This window comes from Solanum dulcamara, chromosome 8 (genome assembly GCF_947179165.1).
Source record: "Solanum dulcamara chromosome 8, daSolDulc1.2, whole genome shotgun sequence".
Classification (NCBI taxonomy): Eukaryota; Viridiplantae; Streptophyta; class Magnoliopsida; order Solanales; family Solanaceae; genus Solanum; species Solanum dulcamara.
The window spans coordinates 59,642,875-59,666,612 of record NC_077244.1 but is presented as its reverse complement, the minus strand read 5'-3'; the positions used below and the strand labels follow the sequence as shown (position 1 = coordinate 59,666,612).

Here is a 23,738-nt window from a genome sequence, read left to right as displayed (position 1 = left end):
TGTGGAACTATTCACCTATCTAGTGGGTTATTTAGATACTTTATGGTCCTGATAGATACTTGTTCTAAATAGTCTCATATGTGCCTGTTGTCATCTCGCAACTTGACATTTACAAAATTGCTTGTACAAATTATAAGATTACGGGTACAATTTTTCGATAATCAAATTAGAACAATTCGCCTTGATAACGCTGCAGAGTTTTCATCCCAAGCATTTGATGATTATTGCTTATCGATTGGGATAAGAGTAGAATATCCTGTAGCTCACGTTCACACTCAAAATGATCCTGTCGAGTCATTAATTAAACGGCTGCAGTTGATAGCAAGACCATTGCTTATGAAAACTAGGGTTGCCCACTTCTGTGTAGGATCATGCAATTTTGCATGTTTCAACACTTATTCGTCTCAGGCCGACTAATTATCATAAGTTTTCTCCATTGCAATTTATTTTGGACCAAAAACCTAATATATTCCATTTAAGAATTTTTGATTGCGCTGTATATATGCCTGTAGCACCATCACATCACACTAAAATGGGACCCCAAAGAAGGTTAGGAATATATGTTGGGTTTGAATCGCCCTCCATTATTCGCTATGTTGAACCATTAAATGGAGATATGTTTAATGCTCGATTTACATATTGTCGATTTGATGAGACATTTTTCTCAAAATTAGGGGGAGAAAATAGTGAAAGCAAAAGAGAAATTTTGTGAAAAAATCCATCATTGTCTCATCTTGATCCACATACTTCTATTTGTGAGAAAAAAGTGCAAAAAACTATTCACTTGCAGAAAATTGCAAATCAAATGTCAGACGCATTTTGCAGATTTAAAAAGGATTACTAAATCACATATTTTTGCAGAGAATGTCTCAATTCAGATTGATGTTCATGTAGGATCATTTACTAGTGTCATAACTAATGATTCAAAAGCACATCTGAAGCGTGGATTTCTCAAAAAGTATGTTTTCAAATTATGCATTCCTCTCATGTCTAGATGTGTGACCATATTTAATGTTATGTTATGAATATATTCGGACAAAAAATAACATTAAATATCGATCATATTCAAAGTATAAACTCAAAGCGTGAGGAGAAAATAGTAGACTTGAACCAATTATATAACTTGGCGATAGTTGCATACCAAACACATTATCAATTTATGAGCCCGTTTGGATTGGCTTTAAGTTGGTCAAAACCAACTTAAAACCCCTTTTCAGCTTTTAGACGTGTTTGACTAATGCTAACTTTAAGCCAGAAAGTTCTTAAAGTCAGTCAAAAATGAAAAGTTAGGATTCCTAACTTTTTTTTCTTCTAAGTGCTTAAAGTCATTTTCTTTGACCATGAAAATTACTTTTATATCCCTTATATTTTAACTAAATTCCCAAACTACCCTTTTTATTCTTTTAACCCTAAAATTCACATAATTTTCCTCATTTAAGCACTTTTATCCAAACACTCAACTGCTTATTTATAAAAATAACTTTCAGCACTTTAAAGTTCTAAAAGCACTTCATACATAAAAGTTACTTTTTTTAAGCTCATCCAAACGGGCTTATGTCTTAATATAATTTTCTTAACGAGTCTGCCATAAATAAAGAATGATTTGGAAGCGTAATAAAGCCTTATGGCCGTAGCACCCCGCATCTCAACTCAACGTCATCTTCTCTCCTTCCCTTCTTCTTCTTACCCAAAATCCCTTCTCGTCTTAAAGAATCAATTCCCTCTCCAATTTCCTCCTCTCTCTCCTTTCTCATATCTACCATTTTCTTCGCACATCCAGTTTTACCTACTGCAAAACCCACAAATATTTCTATATTCATCTTATCCTTCTCAGATTCTTTTTTTTTTGGTTAAATTATTCTCTTATTTTTTTAATCAGAAAATACGTGTTTGCAAGTATTCCCGTATGTACAACTGATATTGGGTATTTGAGTTCTTGAACAACTTTTCCTTCCCAAAAAAGAGTCATTTTTGGGTGATAATTGATTTTACCGGATCTGGGACTACTATTCGCATTGTATATTTAATCCTTTTGATGAAGGGGTAACTGTTGTTACGAATTCAACTATGGATTCTGTCATTGGTGGTAAGTATAAGCTGGGTCGAAAGATCGGCAGTGGATCTTTCGGGGAGCTTTATTTAGGTAATCCCAATTTCTCTTCCTTTGATTGCTTCATGTATAATACTGTGTGTTTTTAGGTTTGTATTCACCTTTTATTTATTATCAGGTGTGAATATACAAAGTGGAGAAGAAGTTGCTGTCAAGCTGGTGAGTGTTTTTATTTAGCTAACAGTTTTAAAAGATTCTATATGTAATGATGGTGTAAAGTGTATAAAAGATGATTTTTTTTAACTAGATAAGGGAAATATATCTCTGATCAGTATTGTTAATTTGCAATGGTAGTTTCTGTACTAAATACTGGCTTAACAACAACTAAGCCTTAATTTCGAACTAGTTGGGTCCAGCTATATGTTAGAGTTGATTACTGGATATGGCTAATATATTGGTTCTGATTATTGAGTAATATTCTTAATTGAAATTAAGCATATGGGTTGGGGAGGCACCTCAATATAATGTATTATCACCTTCAGATGTGGTTACTTCTATTGTCAATGATTCAGTTTCTCACAAATGCTTTGCTTGTATATGGTGGACTATTTGGGAGGAGAGGGACTATAAAGCTTTTGAAGACAAATACAATTACAGCAACAACATAACTGATGTAGTTCCACAAAGTGAAGACTGGGAGGGTAGAGTGTACGCATACTTTACCCTGTTTCTTTGATTATGAAAACTAAGTAAACAAAAGAAGCAATAGTACTTCTGACAAACAATTAATGTCAAAAGTCTCAGAGGTAGAGAGACCGTTTTCGATAGACCCTCGGTTCAAGACAAACATTCCCGAAAAGGAAGTAACGAAAATTCAAGAAACAATAACAATTATAATAGAATGTAATAGAATGAAAGCTACAACAAAACAATGCAATAATTGAGGTACAAGAAACAACAGGTAGTAATAGAAATCGAAGGACAAGAAACTACAGGAGCAATACTACGACTGTTAATATGAACGAACAACAAGACAATGCACTGCTACCTACTAATAATCTATCCTAATCCGTGTCCTTCACTTTCTCCTATCTAAGGTCATGTCCTTGGTAAGGTGAAACTATCATGTGCTATCTAATCACTTCTCTTCAATACTTGTTCGGTCTACCTCTCCTAGGAGGCATCAGAGCATCCGTTCATCTCCTCGTTACACTCCCAAACCATCTCAGCCTCCCTTCCCACATCTTGTTCTCCACCGAAGCTATTCCCATCACCGAAGACAAATACAATTATGTGCCGACAATCAAGATGAATTGTATGTTTCTGTTTTATTTTTGGTGTAAAGAAAGCTATGCTGAGGATGCCAAATCACTAGTTGATATGATAGGATACTTGTGAAGTAGTAGCCTAAGATTGGTTGGGTTTTGTAAAGTCTTTTTTGCACTTTTATGGTGCAACTTTAATATATTTGTGTATATTTATAGTCGTTACCAGTCTCAAAAAAAGTTTCTCACAAATGCTTTCTGTTACAATTTTTGTAGTTGTGTATTTCAAGTACTATGTTCAGTTATGGGGTTTGATTCTTTGATGTGGGCTTTACTATTTCCAGAATCTAATTTATTACTTCCCAGGAATCAGTTGAAACAAAGCACCCTCAGCTTCATTATGAATCAAAGCTGTATATGCTTCTACAAGGAGGAAGTGAGTAATTGCTTATGCCATTTTGCTTTTCATCACTGGTGTTTCTTTTTTTTTTTTACTTAACTGATCTGGCTTGATATTGTTTATTTTGTTGATTTTAAGCGGGAATTCCCCACCTCAAATGGTTTGGAGTTGAAGGTGAATACAGTGCCATGGTTATTGATCTTCTTGGGCCAAGCTTGGAGGATTTGTTTAACTATTGCAATAGGAGGTTCACATTGAAAACAGTCCTAATGCTGGCAGATCAGTTGGTCAGTAGTATAAAGTATCCACTTGTATGATTGTTGTAGCTGGCTTGTCTAAGGCTCATTATAATTTATATGCAGATTAATAGGGTCGAATATATGCATTCAAGAGGATTTCTTCACCGTGATATTAAGCCTGATAACTTCTTAATGGGTTTAGGGCGTAAAGCTAATCAGGTATGCTACTTACCAAAAAAAAGAAGCGAATAAAGTATGCTCTTTGGACAAGTTGGTAATCTTAGGTTTAGGGAATTTCATTCTAAGAGTCTGTACACTTCAGCATCAGTGGAGCTAAATATATTTACTTAACAAAAAAAAAAGTGGAGCTAAACATATTTTGCTTTGTGTTTCACTTAAATTAGGAATTTTTAATTTGGGATGGAGGAGTAACATTTTTGCTTCTCTCTTACGTTTGACACAATTTTAGTGATCATCAGTTGAAAATTTACATTCTTTTGTTGTTTTAAGGTGCATTATGAGTACGTGCTTGTCGACAGAACTAATGATGGCTTCTGTGGCGTTTTAATAGCAATCTTGCGTTTTCTTCAATATTTATGTTGTTATTCTTTTGTTTTTGCTGAGGCTAATCTTTCAAGCCCTTTGAAACTTCACTGATTGATTAAAATTTAAAAGTGTGTAGCTGAACTTCTCTTTCCCTCCTTATCTTTTTTTGTATCCATTCCTTTTAGAGCATAAGTGAACGTATCCTATGATATAAATCCTGCATAGCTTAACGAGTGTTTGTTTTTCATTTTTCTCATCATGCTATAACAGGTATATGCCATCGACTATGGTCTTGCCAAGAAGTATAGAGATCTTCAAACACATAAGCACATACCCTACAGGTAGGGGTGTTCATGGTTCGGTTTGGGTCGGTTATTGATTAAAACCATAACCAAATCAATTTAATCGGTTTTTAAATGTCTAAAACCATAACCAAACCAAGTAAAATAATAACCAAAATAATAACCACCGGTTTGGTTATTGTCGGTTTGGTTTGATTTGGTTCGGTTTTTCGATTTATGACTAGCTGGGATAATTCAAATATTCTCTTTCTACTTTCTTCAAATTTCTTATGATGCTCTTTTTTACTCACGACCCAAAAGGGCGAACTTTGCTGCATATTAAGGAAAAGACATGCTGATGGCAAATCAGGTGGACCAAACTTGCAAAGCAGTTTGGATTTAAAAGAACAAGTCAAACAGAGGTTTCAAAATACAAACAACTTTGTCCATTAAAATGAAAAAATTACATATTTAAAGTAAACTAACCAGAGAATCCATAATATAATCAAAAGTACTTCGATCATCTTAAATTAATAATTAAAAGGTATAAAATATCTTTAATTATTTATGAAAAGCTAATATTATACATATAAATAATTATAAATTTTATGTATATAATTATCGGTTTGGTTCGGTTATTTTTTACTATAACCATAACCAAATCAAATATTATCGGTTTTTCAAATTTAAAATCAAACCAAACCAAATGTCGTTTTTTTTATTCGGTTTGGTTAAATTTTCGGTTTGGTTTTGGGTTTAACCAAAACTGTGAACAGCTCTACCTACAGGTATAATATATGCTTTTTTCCTTGAAGAATTGATATGCAACTAAAGTGGAGTTTTTCCTTCTACAATGATTAGATATTTGGTCAATAAAACAAAAAGTGTTTGGTATTGAAAATGATTTCCTGATAACAAAGAGACATGTTTTGAATCTTTTTTTTAGTCAGTTTTTTCTGCTACTTCATTTTTGGATCTGTTGGAGTAGAGAGCATTTGATTTTATTATCCTGCTTCAGTTTTCGGTATTTTTCATTTGGAGAGTTCAATGGGGGAAACATATCTTCTCGGTGGATATTTAAAAACCTATTTGGTAAACTCTGTATGGAGCGTTAGTTTTTCATAAGTTAATGGAGGAATGGATAACATTCTATTTATAGGTGAAAATCTATATTTAGCAAGGAATGGAGGACCTACTTGTTGATACTTAGATCAACTATTAGCTTCTCAAAGAGTCAGTTTTTGAAATGCCAAGATGAAATTTAGCAAAGCTTGTTTAGCCAAGATTTTTTAAATACTAAATTATGTTAAGAAATGAACATTGAGCTTAACTCATCCCCAAAAGCTAGCTCATGAGGGAAGATTACCCAAGATCATATAATGGATACCAATTATCTATCCTTCTACTGATGTGAGCCTTCTAACTCTCCCCTTCACATCTGGACATATTTAACTGAAGTGTGGACATAAGGGTGCCCAACATCAGTGAATATAGAATTGAGATGGACCTAGCTTTGATACCATGTGGAGAGTATCACACATCACGGGTATGACTCAATTTGTTGTAATAGCCACACCTTGACCGAGGTTTCCCCCAGAGCGACCTCCATGTCGATTTCCAGTCTGAAATGTAGTCTGATGCTAGAAAAAATGAGTCTGCAGATGTGATGGGATGACTAGATGACATAAGTGCTGCATCCAGTCATACTAATCGAGTGAACACATCATCCACAATAGGAACAATGGGGCTAGCCAAAATTTGATCTCGCACCAAGTCAAGATCAGATGCAAGATCAGAATGAATTGTCTTAGTCTTTTGTATTTTTGGTGTAAACAAGATATGGTGAGGGATATAGAACCTTTTGTTGATTTCATAGGTAATTTGTAATCTCCCATATGGTAGTTTTGGCATGCTCTGATGAGATTGTAAGTGACCTATTCTCATCATTTGTTTGATGATGACTCTATTGTGAATACACAATCACCTTTATCTTAAAAAAAGGATTTAGATGGAAGTCCAAAAAGTGTAACAATTAGAAACATCTTCGCACGTTGCTCCAATTGTTTTTCAACACTTGAGTATCGCACATCAACTCATCAAATTTTTCCATAACTGCTTGAGCCTGTCCAAGATAGGTAGACATATCCGATTCCTGCTTTTTAAGGTTAGTCAACTGAGAAATAACATCATAAAAATGAGAGACGTCATTTGTGTATATCCCACGAGCCTTTTCTAAACTAAGAAGCAAGTTTGGATTTTGGAATGGTTGGAAACATCAACTTTATATTAATAGATTTCCATAGTTGACTACACAATTGAGCATCATTCGCCCCTATCTTTTTCATCAATATCCTTAGCCTGTTTAACCATGTGGTCCTGAACGCATTGTCCCTTGCACTAAAACTGAACAGAGGAAAGACCAAGATAAGTAGTTTGCACTACCTATCAAGTGTTCAATGGTGGGGTTGCTGGAAACCATAGGTTTAGAACTAAAGATATCTGAACCGAGGGACAAAATGTAGATGTTACCGGAATCTGGAAAGTCTGCAATCGCCGGAATCTGGAAAAACTGGCTGGAAGTAAATATGGTGAGGATAACAAAGGAAGTAAACTCCCCTTATGAACTGAGCTTATGGAATCCATAAGATTACTTTGGCTTCTGTGGAAGGGTCACACCTCTATCAGAAACATCCATGGCCTGGATCTACAGCAAGAGAACAGTAGATGGTCAACACAGGGATTGAACTTCCAGTTCAGAAGAAACCTAAATGATTGGGAAGTGGATAGATTTGTTGAGTTGATAAGAACCCTGGAAAAATTCAAAGGCACAAAGGAAGGTCTTGATAGACTTTGGTGGAAATTGGAATTAGACAGTAGAGGATGCTTCAGAGTTAGTTCAGCTAATAAGCTTCTTAATAGAGATCTCTTTTATAACCTAACATGATTAAGGTTATCTAAGACATTTTAACCGGAAAAACACTTTTAACCTCACACATTGACATCTTATTTTTAGTTTTAATACTTCTATCCAAACACGTAGTGCATATTTTATGAAATCAGCTCCAGCACTCAAAAAATATTTTTTCAACACTAGGTACTTAAAAGCCACTTAAGTCCAGCTAAGCCAAATGGGCTCTTTTAAGAAAACGAAGGTTAAACTTGAAAATAAAAGTTTATCCAAGTTGATCTTGTGTAAAATCAAACACATGATTTACATTAACCCTGTATATTCCATACTCTGTCCAAATAACCAAACATTTTATCAATAAAAGTATATCCACTAAATAATCGTATCATTATTTAATTCCCATATTATAATCCCACATTATAATCCATTATAACTCGTTTACAAACCAAATGACTAATGACCCCTAAAATCATCTGTCGCCTATACAAAAATGGTGCTATTTGGTTATCATGTCCTTATCATTATTTAATTCTCATATTATAATCCCCACATTATAATTCCAGTATAACTTGTTCACAAACCAAATGACCCCTAAAAGCATCTTTCGCTTGTACAAAAATGGTGCTATTTTGTTATCATGTCCTTTTAAATGATCAGTTGTGGCATACTGCCATGTCATCTCTTTTGATAGGGTAATACTTGGGACTAAAAGAGTCAAAGGTGGTTCTGAGTCGAAGTGCTAGAGAAATGAGAGGTGGCATCAAACTTGTGTTCTAAGACTTCTCACTGTAGACATGCTATTTATATATTCCCTCAATTTATCTGGGGCTACTGAATGAAGCTTCTTGAGGTCTATTTTCATCCTTTCTAAGTAGTAGGGGTGGGCGCAGCTGAATGGTTGATGTTGTTTAAGAGGTTATTGGTGGCTGTTAATGTGTATCTTCAGTTTCAAAAAAATATGTGTATCTTATGTATCACATATGTTAGTGTAGAAGCTATAAATCTTGTCAACGAGAGTGAATTCTGAACAAACTGATTTAGTTGTAATCTTACCAAGCTGCAAGGCTTTTTCCAAATGTTAGCACTCTAAAGTGTGCATTGACTTTTCCTAAGTAGGTGCCAGGCTGAGAATGAGAGGCATTTGAAGTAGTTTATTGTGCAAACAAAATTTATCATTCCCCCTTGTTGATACTAGGCAGATTTTAAAAACCTTGCTGCAAGCTGTGTCCTATCCGAATGCCGTTGAAAATTTGTTCCCGAGAACCTTCTTACCTTGAAATTAATTTCTCAGTGGATCCTTTGGTACCATTAATGTTGCTGAGATGGTACCCACAGAAGTCACGTAGGATAGGAAATGGACGTGTAAACAGAGATGCGCTTTTAGTGATGAACGATTAATATACTGTCACTGAATTCTATTGGAGGAAAAATTACTTGGTAACATGTCATTTTTTGGGCAAGTTTTGTCATGCATCAGCTGATGAAACGAGAAAATGTTCAGACACAATCAACTATGAGTTGGGCAACCATTCCAGAGTACAAGAAGAAGGGTGTTATGTATGAGACGGAGATATTATCTCTTTTGTGCATAGTCATTTAAGAAAGAAAAAATTGCTGCAAAAATCCCATTATGCAGAAAGTAGATTGGATCAATCAAAGCTATCCCTTGGGGATCATAACTAATTGTCATGTCGATACTTTTGAAATTTTCATTACATATGGAGATGTTCCTGTGAAATAAAAAATAGTGAACTACCCCGCTTCCTGCTTGGAGGCTGCTCATAACTCCTTTTTTCTTTTTGGCATTTTTTGTTACATAAAGTTTCGATCTTAAACAGTGGATATCCAATAAATGAAGTTGGAACTTTTAGCTTTGACATTTCTTCCGTATGATGCTTTTCTTTCACAGATCGTGGTCTTTTCCCCTTTAGATGGGGATTGGTTGGATGACTGCGGTTAATCATGATTAGTTGAATGAACTCTATCTTTCATATTCAGGGAAAACAAAAACCTCACAGGCACTGCTCGTTATGCAAGTGTTAACACCCATCTTGGAGTTGGTAAGTACAGATGAAAATTATTCAGCACCTATTCATATTTCTTGGTTTGTATTTAGTTTGACTTCCTTTCTATTGCTTGAATGTAGAACAAAGCAGAAGAGATGATCTAGAGTCTCTTGGCTACGTGCTTATGTATTTTCTGAGGGGAAGGTTGGGACATAGAGTTTTAGTTGATTCATGGTTCCTTTCCTTTTTTCTCGATATGAATTATGTCTCTTCTGCGCCTAAGCATTTGCTGCCCATACCAGTCTTCCATGGCAAGGTCTGAGAGCTGGCACCAAAAAGCAGAAATATGACAAGATCAGCGAGAAGAAGATGATTACATCTATAGAGGTACATTAACTTGTTTTTGTACATTATGTTGTTCATGAGAAATTCTTCATATGAGATTTTGCTAGTCTGATCATAGAGGAAAGTGCTGCAGCCCTAAATTTGCACTGTGTACGCATCAAATTGCATAATCAAAATAGTTCAATGGGTTTCTATTGACTTTAATAAACAGGTACTTTGCAAATCCTATCAATCAGAATTCACATCATATTTTCATTACTGCCGATCTTTGCGGTTTGATGACAAGCCAGATTACTCGTACCTGAAGAGGCTTTTCCGTGACCTTTTCATAAGAGAAGGTACACTTTCTATGTGGTGATGCTAGTCATTCATTCATCTATTCTTCTAGATCGCTATCACCTTGTAATATTAATTTCTATCACCTTTTTACATTAAAAAGTTGGTGTACTTGTTGCAGGTTATCAATTTGACTATGTGTTTGACTGGACGACATTGAAGTATCCACAAATTAGCTCCACTTCAAGAGGACGGGTCTGTCTTTTTAATCTGCTGACTTGATTTCGGCCTCCCTAAGAGGCAATTTTCTAACATTGGATGTCTTTTTCCAGCAACCAATTGGGAGATTACCTTTGAACCCAGGACCATCTGTTGAAAGAGTGGAGAAGCCCCCAGGTATTCCTCTTCCCTAGAGGGATAGCTTTGAGTCGCAAGCAGCTTGAGCTGCTTATATATGATATTCATTCAACTTTGGGGTCTTGGTCGTTTTCCTCATCTCCAGTCTAATTTAAACTTTTTGCGAAATAAGCCATAACTGATTGCAGCGCTACAATGTCAATTTAATAATTAGTGGTTCTCCTGAGCTTGCTTGATACCACAGGAAAACACAGGCAAACTTGCATGTGCATGGAGAGAGGGAAAGAGTGGGGCGCAGTGCTCAAGCATTCACATTTGCTATAACTCGGAGCATTTTTCCTTTATTTTGGAGGATGAATGCTCTCTGTCCCATGCTCACATGCATAGATTCCTATAGATAAGCGCAATGGGTTTGTTCCAGCTTCTATTAGCTTCCTGGAATCCATCATATAAACTTACGTTTATTTATCCATTTCCTGCCCATGGTTTTGTGAAGTTGAAAAGTAGGTGCTACCTCACCAAAACTGGGACAAAATTTGACTTTATATATCTTAACCGAAGATAGGCTTGTTATATTTTGGGTGATAAATCAAATCCTTTCATTGAATATCACACTAAGATAATGCTACCTTTACATATCAATTTCTCCAAAAAATAGCCAATCCAACTATTAGCACAAAATGGAATATTTTCGTTAGATAAAATACAATTGAATTTACTGTTACTTTCCATGCAGGTCTTGTCCTGTCCTCCAGACATTCTATATTTTCCCTCTCGTCAAGTTGTCTGAACCGTGTAAAGAGCAGTTCCCTTCTGGATCTTCTTCCTTTTGGCATCCAGCTTTTCCAACCTCCAGAGCCATATCATCCACCACACTGTTTTAGTGGTACCTGAGTTATATGAAACAAAGAGTATTCCAAGGCCTGTAGATTTACTGCAAAATTGCAGTGTAGTAATAACTAATGCGTGATAGCTTTCTCTAAAAACAAAAATACAAATAAGTGATAGACGCCCAACACCAATTCGTTATGTTACATCTCCTTCTCAATTTGTCTGCTATAAGGATTATATTGCATTACACCAGGTAAAGAAAGTTCTTGGTTGTATTAGACATATTGATTTTCTTAAAGTCCTTTGATCACATCCATTGAGCAAGCGATTGTAGTATGATTTACCCGAAAAATATTTGTTTCATATCCATTTCAATATAATTCTCATCTTTCCCACTTGTATGTGGTTATATATCTTGTGAAGGAAGTTGCCTGCTTTGTCCCGTTTGGGTCTTGGATAAGCCTAAGCCTCTTGAAAAAGAAATTTCATGAAACACTTGTCCTCCTTTTCTCCTAAACATTTCCATTATTGTGCTATGTTTGTCAAGAAGGGAAGCGTTGGAGTAACTGATAAAGTTGCTGCCATGTGACCAGGAGGTCACGGGTTCAAGCCTTGGAAACAGCCTTTGGCAGAAATGCAAGGTAAGGCTGCGTACAATAGATCCTTGTGGTCGGGCCCTTCCCCGGACCCTGCGCATAGCAGGAGTTTTAGTGCATCGGGCTGCCCCCTTTGCTATGTTTGTCAACTTTAAAAGATTATACTTTGGAGATTCTTCTTTTGTTCATGTCTCCTCACTACATGTCTAGCCAAAATCGTATTCTATTGCCATTGTCAAGTCTCAACATTAAACCTATGTATTCAAACAACTTGTATTCATGACATCAATATTTTAGAGAGAAGTACCTTACTCTATGGTGACCTTCATTTGCTAATCCCTATAATCCTTGGGGAAAATTACATAAAATAGACCCAACTGTGAAACTATTTACCCAAATTGGATCAAACCAAACTATTTACCCTTAAATAGATTTATGGCCTAAACTATTTACCTTCTTACCCCACTTTCTCCTTTTACTTTCGCGTGTGACATCATCCTGACGTCAGCATCACTGCTATGAAATAATCCTCTGTGATATTCCATTGGTATATTGATACCATATCAGTATCATATAGGATTGAGCTTAATTCTCTGTGATACTCCGTCAGTATATTGATACCCTATCGGTACCATATTGGATTGAGCTCTTTTTTAAAGAAATAAAAATAAAACAATTAAGAGAAAATTATTAAAATCACAATCTTATTTATTAAACTCTAAATTAGTAGAAAATATATTCTTTGTGATACTCCATCGGTATATTGATACCATATCGATATCATATAAGATTGAGCTTAATTCTTTGTGATACTCCATCTGTATATTGATATCCTATCGGTATCATATAGAATTAAGCTTAATCCTTTGTGATACTCCATCTGTATATTGATATCCTATCGGTATCATGTAGGGTGAGTGCTGAAGTCAGCATGACGTCAGCGCGTGAGTTTTAAAATAAATTTACGTCATTTTAAAATAAAAAGGGGGTATGAAAGTAATGGGGCATTTAAGGGTAAATACTTTCCTTTTTTGGGGTATAAGGGGTCGTTTGGTTTGAATATAAGCTATGATGGGATAAGTTATGCTGAGATTATTTCTTATTGATTGTTTGGTTTGTTGTATTCAAAATAATATGCATTGCATAAATTTTAAGAACAAGTTGTTTGTTTACAAAAATACCGTTCACTTTATTTAGTGTTTTATATTTTCTTTGCAAGCTTTAGTTATTCATTCTTAAAATAAAACTCTCATCTTATTTAACTTAAATATTTTTGTGTGTGCATTCCCATAATGGTACCATATGTATTTAAAAATAAAGCTTTCATCTTATTTAGCTTAAAAATAGAACTTCCATCTTAAATTGTTAAAGTAAAAAATGATTTATTATTTATATCACTTAATTTAAGCACATATCACTCTTAAATTGTAAAATATTAAAGTTTTCACACTCTTAAATTGTAAAATATTAAAGTTTTCATTTTAATTATATTGATATATAAAATACAAGCTTTCAAGTGACTAAAAGAATATATAATTAAAAATATGTAATTTAGTAGTAGAGAAATCAAAATATAAATAAACATAAGAATTAGTCAAATAAATTAATAAATAAAAATTATATTTGTATAGTGTAATTTTTTAATAAAAAATATGAAGAATTATCATAAAAATCCGTCCTACCTTGGTAGGAGTCAGGTCTGCGTACTCTTTACCTTCCACAGACCCCACGTGTGGGATTTCACTGAGTTGTTGTTGTATCATAAAAATAAGGAATTGTGAAGGTTGTGAAGGCTGTGAAGGCTATTATACATGATTAATAATAATGTGAATATACATGAATGTGAAAAGTGATGTATAAAAAAGATTTAAAGGGATATTTTTGTCATTTCCTCTATTTTATTCCAGGATAAGTTATCCTGAAATTACTATACCACCCAAGAGGAGGGATAACTTATCCCGGTATTAATTATTAATCCAGGGATAAGTTATTCCGGACTTGCAAACCAAACATCAAATCAAGTGGCACTATAGTTTAATTCCTAGACTATTCGATGCAATCCTTTACACCAAACGACCCCTAAGTCACTAAGTGTTATTTTCCCTAATCCTTCACCGAGAGGTTTGGTTGAATTTGGTAAATCTTCCAATGCCCAATGGCCTAAAGCTCCTACTCCCATTGGATTCATCACTCTCTCCCACCCTATCAAGTGATATCTCTTATCCCTTGTCCCACTGTGGTAGAAGTTCCTCACTAGTTTCTCTAGCTTCTTACGAATTGACGATGGGATGTGAAAGAAAGATATAAAGAATCTCAGAGTGTTTGAAATTGTCAATTTTATGAGTGTAACGTAAACTGGTTTTGATAGGTTCTTTCTTCCATCCTTTCGGTCTTTTTTCAACTTTCTCAATTATCTAGACTATCTGGTAGGCTTGATTCTGCACTTATATATATCTTTGTAAAAGTTGACTTTACAAAACATAATAGGAATAAACAAACCATTTGTGGGATGCTATATAGTTGGGATTAAGACGTAGTCCTGTTGGTATATGTACGTTATTTACATAATAGAATAAACGATCACATGTGTGGGTTATAGAAGATCAAGGTATCATCCGCTAAGAGGAGATGTGATAAAGAAACCTATTGCACATCTTTGTAAGAAAACATGTTCCTTCATCCAAAGCAGAATCAGCTGGGGTAGCAATTTCCTTGTTCCAGCAGATTACTGAGAATTTTCATAAAAAATAGGATGAGTGCACAATAGGATGGCTACCTCCATTCCTTTCAAAGAAATCACAAAATGTTCTGTTCACCATTATGGAACATCTCACTACGAAAATGTATTAATAGATTCAGTTTCTACCTTTCCCAGGATGCTAGAAGCTGCAAAAGGAAGAATTTGATAACATGCGTACTAGCCTTCTTCACAACTAGCTTTCATAACATCTCCATGTTTCCGCTCCTTAGTCTCGACTTGACAATCTCATTAGTCATAAGGAAAACAATCCATGATCTGCTTCCCTATTACACAAGCTTTTTGACTGGAGGATATGGGATTGCCCGTCAATGGTTTCAATCTCTTACTCAATAGGCCAATACGCCACCAGTGATTTAAATCTTGAGGAAGCGTAATCTCTTTATGAGCTATATCCATGTTTATAAATTTGTTAACTGCTAAAGGATCATGTTAGATAGCGCAGCTCATAAGTTGTATTGGTTAACCATTGTACCTCTGACTTACCACATCATCCATAGACTACAAATTGATATGGTCTGTATTGCAAGTTTGCAACTGACTAAATAAGCGAGTGGTTTTTCCTTTTTCCCTTTTTAATGCTATGGGGTTTAAGGTGCTTATTGATCAAGGAATATATAACGGGTGATAAAAACAGGAATTGTTTGTTTTGGGCTTTTCTTGATCTACTCTATACACATGAAAAAAAGAAAAGAACATAAATAACAGGAATCGCAAGTAAAACAAAAAAGAACACTTTTTTTGTTTTTTGGGATTGGAAGGGGGTTGGTTCTATATGTCAAATTTCGGGAATCATGATAACAGACATTAGTCAGAAGTTAATTCTTACATTTGTCTTGTCATCAAAAAAATAATTCTTACATTTGTCTGATATTTTGCACAGTGGGGCAGGAAATTAAAGATAAGTTTTCTGGTGCTACGGAGTCATTTGCTAGAAAGAATGTGTCTGGAAGTGGTTTTCCGGGGGACCGTTTGAGACATAGATCTTCAGAGCATCTATCATCCTCCAGAGATGTGGTGAGCTATGAGCTTGATATCTTTTTGTATTTGTTGTTGCAGCAGTGGACCTGCACATTATTTCAGCTGTCTTTTCAATTTGCATTCATAAATTGTTTCTACGTGGAATTTCTACTAGTGTCTAACAGCTAATTGGGTCTTCCATCAGCAAGCTGATTCTGAAAGAGGTCGTGTGTCTCGCACTGACAGCACATCGAGGAGGGCTGTGATGTCAAGCAGCCGACCAAGCTCCTCTGTTGAACGCAGTGAGAATCGTGCTGGTCGGTTGGGTTCAAGTAGCGGCCGACTGTCCACTTCACAAAAAACACAACCTGGATTTGAAGCCAAATCATCATCTGTTACTCGTGCTACTGTTGCAAAAGAGGGCAGGGACCATGCCCTGAGGAGCTTTGAGCTGCTGACTATTGGCACAGGGAGAAGGAAATAAGACTGATCTTTTAAAACTCTGCCCCATCAAGGTAGCTAACTTCCAAAAATGGCATTTTAAGCATTCTTATTATCGGCATTTGTCCCCAGCTAATGTGAAATTCCCATAACTGGTTTCACCTAATATAGGAGCGTCAAATTAGCGCTCTTTCATTAAATTCTTCGCAGTGACCTTGTGCCTAGCCAAACGGCCAGAGAAGGTTTTTTTGCTTGTTTATTTGAGACCTGTCTTAATCACCATTGAAGACAATATCTCCCATGTCTTGTATACATTGCTCCTTGCAGCTAGTTCGTGGTTGTGCAGATAGTTCCATTTTTCAGGGAGCTGTGAGTGTACTCACCATTCACTCCTCAGCGGTGTAGCTTAAATCTGTGACCTGAAAACTTGTTCCTGTTCCGTTGCAACTACAAACCGTATTGCTTACTTCTCCCTTTCAGGGAGTGAAACAACTCTGATCCATCTCTGGCCTAGTATATATTGTCACAAAAATCTTGTTAAAAATGTATTTTGGTGATGGGTCTCCGTTTTAACTTTCAAGTTCGATTAATGCTGTTCGAGAAAAAATTGGCAGTACACTTAACTCTAGCACTGTGATTATTTTCCATCAATTTGGGTATTGTGATGTGTTCAACATTTAGCTTTCAGAGTTGATTCAGAAATTAACTTTATCCATATTGATTTTTATAAGAAAAGGTTTGTCCAGTTCACGTAAGTATTTCTGTGCCAAGAAATGCTACTTTAATTGTTGAGATGAGATTAAAGAGGTGACTGTTGTTTAAGTTTTGTAGGGATTTGTTATGCATATATTAGTAATGCTGTGATTAGTCATTTCAGCTTTAATAATATATGCAATTATTCTAGTTTTAATACATACATAAATAACTCTTTAATAAGCAACCAATCGTTCCTTTAATTTTCTGGGTGAATCATGTGTGATAGTTAATTACTATTAGTATTGATTATTTTACTCATCAAACTGACACAACACGAAGAGCTTGGTTCATTGGCAAGTGAGAGTGTAAATTCGTGGCAATATATATTACCAACTGAATTCTATGCACGTAAATACATACAAGTATCCATATACAAATCTCTTAAAATACATAATCGATTATCCATTAAAATAGAATTACTCCATATACTTTCTAAACTATATTACAATAATATAAGTTATAGTAATTTTTTTCATTAATTTTCATTTAGATGATGATTTAAAAAAATTCTAATAAAATAGGAAATATTTAATTTTTAATTAATAAATATTTGCTAATAGTATTTCTTGATTTTAAAGTTAATATGAAAAAAGGTCAACAAATAACTCCATCAATGATATTTTAAAGATATTTTGTGATTTGAAACAATATAATAATTTTATCGTGTTTTATGGCATTATATCTTTCTTCAATTTGGAAAAGATTGAGAAATAAAAACATTTCCTAGTTTATTAGGAAAACAAATTTTATTGTTATCTAAATAAAAATTAATGATAATTACTAAGATCTTATATATATATGTAAATAATTAATGTTACATTTTTATTAGGAAAAAAATGTATTTAAAAAGAAAATAAAAAATATGTTTATTAAAAAAAAAGAAGAAAGACACTTTTGATCAAAAATAACAATATGAATATTTTTGAACCAAATTACTATAATTAATAAATAACAGTGAATAAGAAATAATTGGGGATAACTTTCTGTTCAAACCAAACCACCCTAAAGAATTCACAAAAAGAAATTGGGAAAGCTGAAAAAAGTATGATGATGTATGGAAAAATGGGTGTGAGATTTTCCAGTCAAATGAATGGAGGTTTCCATGAAACTTGGTAACCGAAATTATTAATAAGTAATGACTACATGTATTAATTAATTATATTATATACTATATATAGAGACTTAGGAAGTTAATATATAGAAAGATTGTTGAGTAGTGCTAAATTTCAGTCAACAGGGTTGTTTCTTCATTCCTTTGAACCTCAGAATCAAAATCATGTCTGAAATAGTTAAAGAAGCTTGGAAAAAATATCTAACTGCACTACAAATCCATCCTCTAAGAACCAAGGTTTTTTTTTTTTTTTTTACCCTAGTTCTTATTTTTTGGTTTTTCCATCCCGTGTCGGATAATCGCATTGGAGTCCGACTAATTCGAATCACATCAAGAATTTTTTCATATCTAGGATCTAATTCTTATTTTGAATCATATTGTTTTTCTGAGAATTTTAGTAATTCAGTTGGTTGAGTAGGTAAACTTTGACTGGGTTTGATTTCCCCGCCTTATAATTCCTTTTCCATTTCCCCTACTCCTATTTCTTTTTTTTTTTAAAAAAAATTATATGGTTTCTCTGGTTGATGTATATAATATTTGCATTATTTTTTTTTGAGAATTTTAGTAATTCAGTTAATTGACTACGTAAACTTTCACTTGTTGGTGAGGATTTGATTCCCCACTTTGTAATCCCTTTTCCATTTCCCCTGCTCCAATTTCTTTTTTTTTGAAAAAATTTGTATGGTTTCTCTGGGTTGATGTATATAATGTTTGATTTTTTTTTTGTATTCTTCATCTTAATTAGGCAATCACTGCTGGAGTTTTAGTAGGGTGCAGTGATGTAATTGCCCAGAAGATTTCTGGGATCAAAAGGCTTCAATTCAGAAGATTACTTCTTCTAATGGTACTTCTTTAAATTTCTCTATTACTATTTGGCTTTAAATTCTCTAATCTTGATAATTATTGCTAGTGTTGGTAGGTCAATTATGGTATTATTTAAATTGACGATTTTGGTTGTCTGATCATTGTTCTTTTTTATATGCTCTATTTGTTTAAATTTCCATATTGCAGCTCTATGGATTTGCATATTCAGGACCCTTTGGCCATTTCCTTCATAAATTGATGGATGTTATATTTCAAGGAAAGAAGGGTAATAAAACAATTGCTAAAAAGGTTAGACTCCCAAGCTGTGTTTATTTTGTAGGCAGCTTAGTTGGTTTTCAAATCCAGTGTAATTCCGCATGTGGAGTCTGAAAAGGGTAGAGTGTACGCAACTGTTATGCATAATGGCTAAAAAGTTACTAAAATCAACAGTCTCTCTTTTGATCATTTTCCAGGTTTTGTTGGAGCAGTTGACAGCATCTCCTTGGAACAACTTCTTTTTTATGATGTACTATGGCTTGGTTGTTGAAGGTACGCTAGCTCCTTTCGTCTTCAAACGCTAAGAAACTGAATTTTAGTCTATCTGGCTTTGTTAAAGCTGATTAGAAGACGATTATTACATTCAGATCATATTGAGTTTTCTCTGCATAGAGCATGGAAAATTAACATTTTTTTTTATTAAACATTTGATGTTCTTTTAAGGATACTCATATATTGTTCCACATTTAACCCATCCCATCACCCAAAGTTTCTCTTTTTTTTATATCCTCTGTACTATGTTGGAATAATACTTTACTAGACTTAGTTGGTAGCAGCAGAAATCCTCATATGGGTTATCCTAATGGTTTGATCCAAATTAAGGATGAGATAATATGTTGGTCTACGAAATCCTATATCGAATCTCTCTGAATTCCTTAATGCTAGGTACTTTTCTGGTTCATAACATAGAATCATGATAGGTTTAAACTATGACGACAGAGCAAAGATGGCGCAGGTCATTTCTTAGCCTGAGATTTGTCATACAAGTGCTGGAGGAAAGCTCGCCTTCCTGACAAACTTCTCTTTCAAAATGCCAATGACCAAGAAATTTAGGTTGTAGCCTGTGTTCATATTCTAGAGTATTTTGTTGAGAATATAATTAAGTCAATTAAAGTGTGCTCTTTCTAAGAGCTTAAGCTTTTAGATGAGATGGTTACACACTTCTAACACTCTTTTCTATACCATTGTTACACGCGGACTACGGTATAGCAACAAAGAAAGAGAGAGATAAAGAGAGGCAATAGATTATGTTCCTTCTCGCATGACCATTTGGATATTCGAGCTTTATTTAACAAGCATGAAGCTAATCAGATGAAATGCAGTCTATTGAATCCAGTAACTTTTTTTCGATATCTCTTGTAGAAATATCTTGATGCAATTCCAAAAATGCCAGTGGAAAAAGATAAAAATTATCTATAAGATACTGCAAACGATCAATAGATCCTAGTCTTTATTTTTGCAGATGAAATCTTGTTTGTTGTACCTTCCAGTTTTAATGAGATTTAGTTTCTTATATAGGAGAACTAATCTAACTACAGAGAATAACGAAAAATAGTCTTGAATTGTCATTCACAGTCAACAATGTAGGTGTCTGACAAGAGATTAATTTTTGTATCACAGGAAGGCCATGGGGTCTTGTCAAAAACAAGGTTCGAAAGGACTATCCTTCTATTCAACTGACTGCATGGAAGGTAGGATCATATAATCAAATCTTTTTTTCACAAGAAACGCAGAGAGAAATTCTGTTTTGTCATATCAAATTAGTAAAACTAATAATTAGTGTGATAATAATATGCAGTTTTGGCCAATTGTTAGCTGGATCAACTACCAATACATGCCCCTGCAATTCCGCGTTCTATTCCACAGCTTTGTTGCTTCATGCTGGTGAGTATTTGTTCCTGATTGCTTACACAATTATAAAATGCATCATCCATGGACTGAATCCTCGTCTTTACTGTGGTATGACACATTTCTACCACTAGACCATTAGTGCTTGTTGGTTTAAGACTATTTTTTCGCGGCACCTTCCTGGTTTTTGGCGCCAAAAAGACCAACCTTTGGAGGTCGAATTTTTGGCGCCACAAAGACCAACCTCCGGAGGACAAAGGTTGTTTTTTTCTGTTTTTTTTTTAGTAGTGAATATTACTAATCTTTTCCCCTCATTTGGCCTGGCATGTTTAGGGCAATTTTCCTGAACTTGAAGGCAAGATCAATAACAGCTAAGAAGGCCTAGAAGCTGATGAAGGGTTCATTTGCATTTCCTCTCCTTTGTCAATGGTAGAGGATTATGTTATAATTTCCGATGTTTCTTGTGGAAGTTGTTTGCTTGGAAACATGGTATAATATGTACTGCAGCTTGAGTTTATTATGAACTTAATCGAGCTTCGAGTATATCAAAATTAAAGAATACAAGTTGTATCAATGTTTTTTTTTTTTCTTGCACGACAACAATCTTTCCCTCAAACTAAGTTCCATGTGGCATGATCCATAGATCAATTTTCAAGATTCTATATTATTACTCATTATGACCGAACATTTATAGCCACCAAAGCTTAGGCGCTTCTTTTTGTGCGCATGAATATTCAAGCTCTTTGGCATGGTAAAAATAATTATTAAATCGAGCTTCAAGCCATCACTCTACCATCTTTATACTTGTCTCATTGAGCCATTGACTCTGATATTAGGTATTGGACTATGCCAGTCCAAAAATACTCTTAACATGTTATGGTATTATTTTTTTTGACCAAAATCTGCATGAATTTTTCAAAAAGACCTCGTCAACCGAATATGTGAAAGCTCAATTTTTCATCTTTCACCCGACAGAATTTGTGAAAAATATTATGATCCATTTATAAAATTCATAAACCGCGAGGTTATTTATGATTATTTCTGCACAAATTTCTTACTTGGGGACAAAAGTTAACGATTTTAAATGATCCTATTTGTGCAAATCCCTCATACTTTAGCTATGGGCTGGCTTCAAAATTTGGCCCGTATTGGACTTGTTGTTGAGCCAAGTAACTAAAAGAGACCAAGAGGCCTTTTGAATTGGCTAATAAGTTGCTTATAAGCTGTTTTCAACTTTTTAAAGTGTTTGACTGGTTAATTTAAAATTATTTTGTGCTTAAAATAAGCTCCCAAAAATAATTGAGTCCGTTTGACTTAACTTATCATTGCTTAAAATAAGCTAAGTAGAACAGGCACTAAGGTCTCATTTGTTTGCACTTAATGGAGGTCTGAATCTTAATCATTCAGATTCAGCTTATTAAGTGCATTTGGTTTTTAGGTCTGAATCTGAACCAATCAGATTCAGTCCATTAAGTCCATTTGTTTTTTTTTTTTTAAAAAATCCTCTTAATGGATCTGAAAAGATCTAAACGAATCAGATTTGTAGGAGAGTCTTAACAACATTCAGAATTATTAAGTACGCTATAAAATAATTACGAATCGCCTCTCTCGCTTTTTGCACGACTTTTCTCTCACTGCTATAAACTTTCTTTCTCTCTTTTCTCAATCAAACATCAATTTTTTCCTCTTGAACTGATAAGTTTTCATAAACTTAACAAGTATTTTTTTTTTAATATTAACAATTTTTATGGGGTGTATTGATGTTTGTCAAAATTTCTTGTTGCAATAATATTTTTGGTATATTGATGTTTATCAAGGTTTCTAAGAGAAAAAAAAATACTAGCTATAATTAAAAAAATAACTATGTATACATATTTGAGGTTTCTTATTAGAATTTAGCCTTAGACCATTAATTTTATTGAGACTCTTTGATCATCAAATCTACTTGTGAGATTACACTAGATATATTATCGTTGTTGAACTATGTACATACTTGATGTATTTTATTAAAATTTTATTTTAGACCACTAATTTTATTGAGACTTTGTATGATCAAATTCTCTATGAGATTACACCAGATATATTATTATTGTTGAACTATGTATATACTTGAGAGCTTTTATTAGAATTTTATCTTAGGCCACTAATTTTATTGAAACTCTTTGATTTTCAAACTCTCAAACTTGCTTGTATGATCAAATCTGCTTGTGAGATTACACTAGATATATTATTATTGTTGAACTAGGTATATATTTGAGATCTCTTATTAAAATTTTGATTTAGACCACAATTAATATTTAAAAATATTCAATATTTCCTTGTATATAGTTTTGACATTAGTACTATCGTAACTTGTCTTTCCAATTTTTTAAAAAGTTTTTAGTAAAGTAACTATAGAATTTTATTTGATATTTTTAAATTTTAAAATAAACTATTTAAAGTTAATATACTACTAATATTTTTGAGAACTAAAACCAACGTATTATATTGCAACAAATGACTAACCTTTTTAAACTTAAAAGAATTTTTTCCAGGTTATATACTTATTGTTGAACTATGTATATTCTCTTATTATAATTTTGCTTTAGGCAACTAATTTTATTGAGATTCTTTGATCATCAAACTCTCTGTCTCATACACATTCAGATATTGAAAACAATCAATCTTAATCATCGGCATTCAAATCTAGAGACTACATCTTAATATTCAGATGTATATTTAGATCTAAACATCTAAATCTTAATGCACATCTTGATATTCATTTGCTTATTCAGATGCAGACGTCTGAATCTTAATGGAAACAAATGAGGCCTAAGAGTAACTAACTATGTGACTAGTTAGTTAAGTTATTTACTGTGTAGTTGGTTAAAATTAGTTATAAACTGTTAGCCAATGAGCAATGT

General features: G+C 33.9%; 2 protein-coding genes across 6 annotated transcripts; both read left to right on the top strand.

Annotated features, from left to right (window-relative positions):
• Window positions 1-1,570: 1,570 nt before the first annotated feature.
• LOC129901576 (casein kinase 1-like protein 10) lies at window positions 1,571-18,970 on the top strand. Of its 5 annotated transcripts, none has more exons than XM_055976811.1 (15): window positions 1,571-2,143; window positions 2,229-2,269; window positions 3,682-3,751; window positions 3,854-4,002; window positions 4,078-4,173; window positions 4,771-4,841; window positions 9,688-9,749; window positions 9,836-9,899; window positions 9,998-10,082; window positions 10,252-10,378; window positions 10,498-10,571; window positions 10,649-10,712; window positions 15,742-15,875; window positions 15,994-16,333; window positions 18,872-18,970. In XM_055976811.1, exons 1-14 carry the CDS (start codon window positions 2,068-2,070, stop codon window positions 16,300-16,302), a joined length of 1,422 nt encoding a protein of 473 aa, XP_055832786.1. In that variant the 5' UTR covers window positions 1,571-2,067; the 3' UTR covers window positions 16,303-16,333; window positions 18,872-18,970. The 5 variants fall into 5 exon arrangements, with proteins under 5 accessions (XP_055832786.1, XP_055832785.1, XP_055832784.1 ...); XM_055976810.1 differs by lacking the exon at window positions 18,872-18,970 and adding an exon at window positions 16,587-17,014; XM_055976809.1 differs by lacking the exon at window positions 18,872-18,970 and having other exon boundaries at window positions 15,994-17,014.
• LOC129901578 (peroxisomal membrane protein PMP22) lies at window positions 18,197-21,433 on the top strand. The gene is made up of 7 exons (XM_055976814.1): window positions 18,197-18,363; window positions 18,872-18,970; window positions 19,138-19,239; window positions 19,404-19,479; window positions 20,608-20,678; window positions 20,786-20,871; window positions 21,169-21,433. The coding sequence occupies exons 1-7, from the start codon at window positions 18,292-18,294 to the stop codon at window positions 21,218-21,220; spliced, it is 558 nt and encodes a 185-aa protein (XP_055832789.1). The 5' UTR covers window positions 18,197-18,291; the 3' UTR covers window positions 21,221-21,433.
• The last annotated feature ends 2,305 nt before the right edge of the window (window positions 21,434-23,738 follow it).

Excerpts from the sequence above, each read along its gene's own strand:
- LOC129901576 (XM_055976811.1), top strand. The coding sequence starts at position 2,068 with ATGGATTCTGTCATTGGTGGTAAGTATAAGCTGGGTCGAAAGATCGGC. Across the intron at positions 2,144-2,228 it reads TTTCGGGGAGCTTTATTTAG|GTGTGAATATACAAAGTGGA; the intron begins GTAATCCCAATT and ends ATTTATTATCAG. Across the intron at positions 15,876-15,993 it reads TATCATCCTCCAGAGATGTG|TGTCTAACAGCTAATTGGGT; the intron begins GTGAGCTATGAG and ends AATTTCTACTAG.
- LOC129901578 (XM_055976814.1), top strand. The coding sequence starts at position 18,292 with ATGTCTGAAATAGTTAAAGAAGCTTGGAAAAAATATCTAACTGCACTA. Across the intron at positions 19,480-20,607 it reads CTATGGCTTGGTTGTTGAAG|GAAGGCCATGGGGTCTTGTC; the intron begins GTACGCTAGCTC and ends TTTGTATCACAG. Across the intron at positions 20,872-21,168 it reads AGCTTTGTTGCTTCATGCTG|GGCAATTTTCCTGAACTTGA; the intron begins GTGAGTATTTGT and ends TGGCATGTTTAG.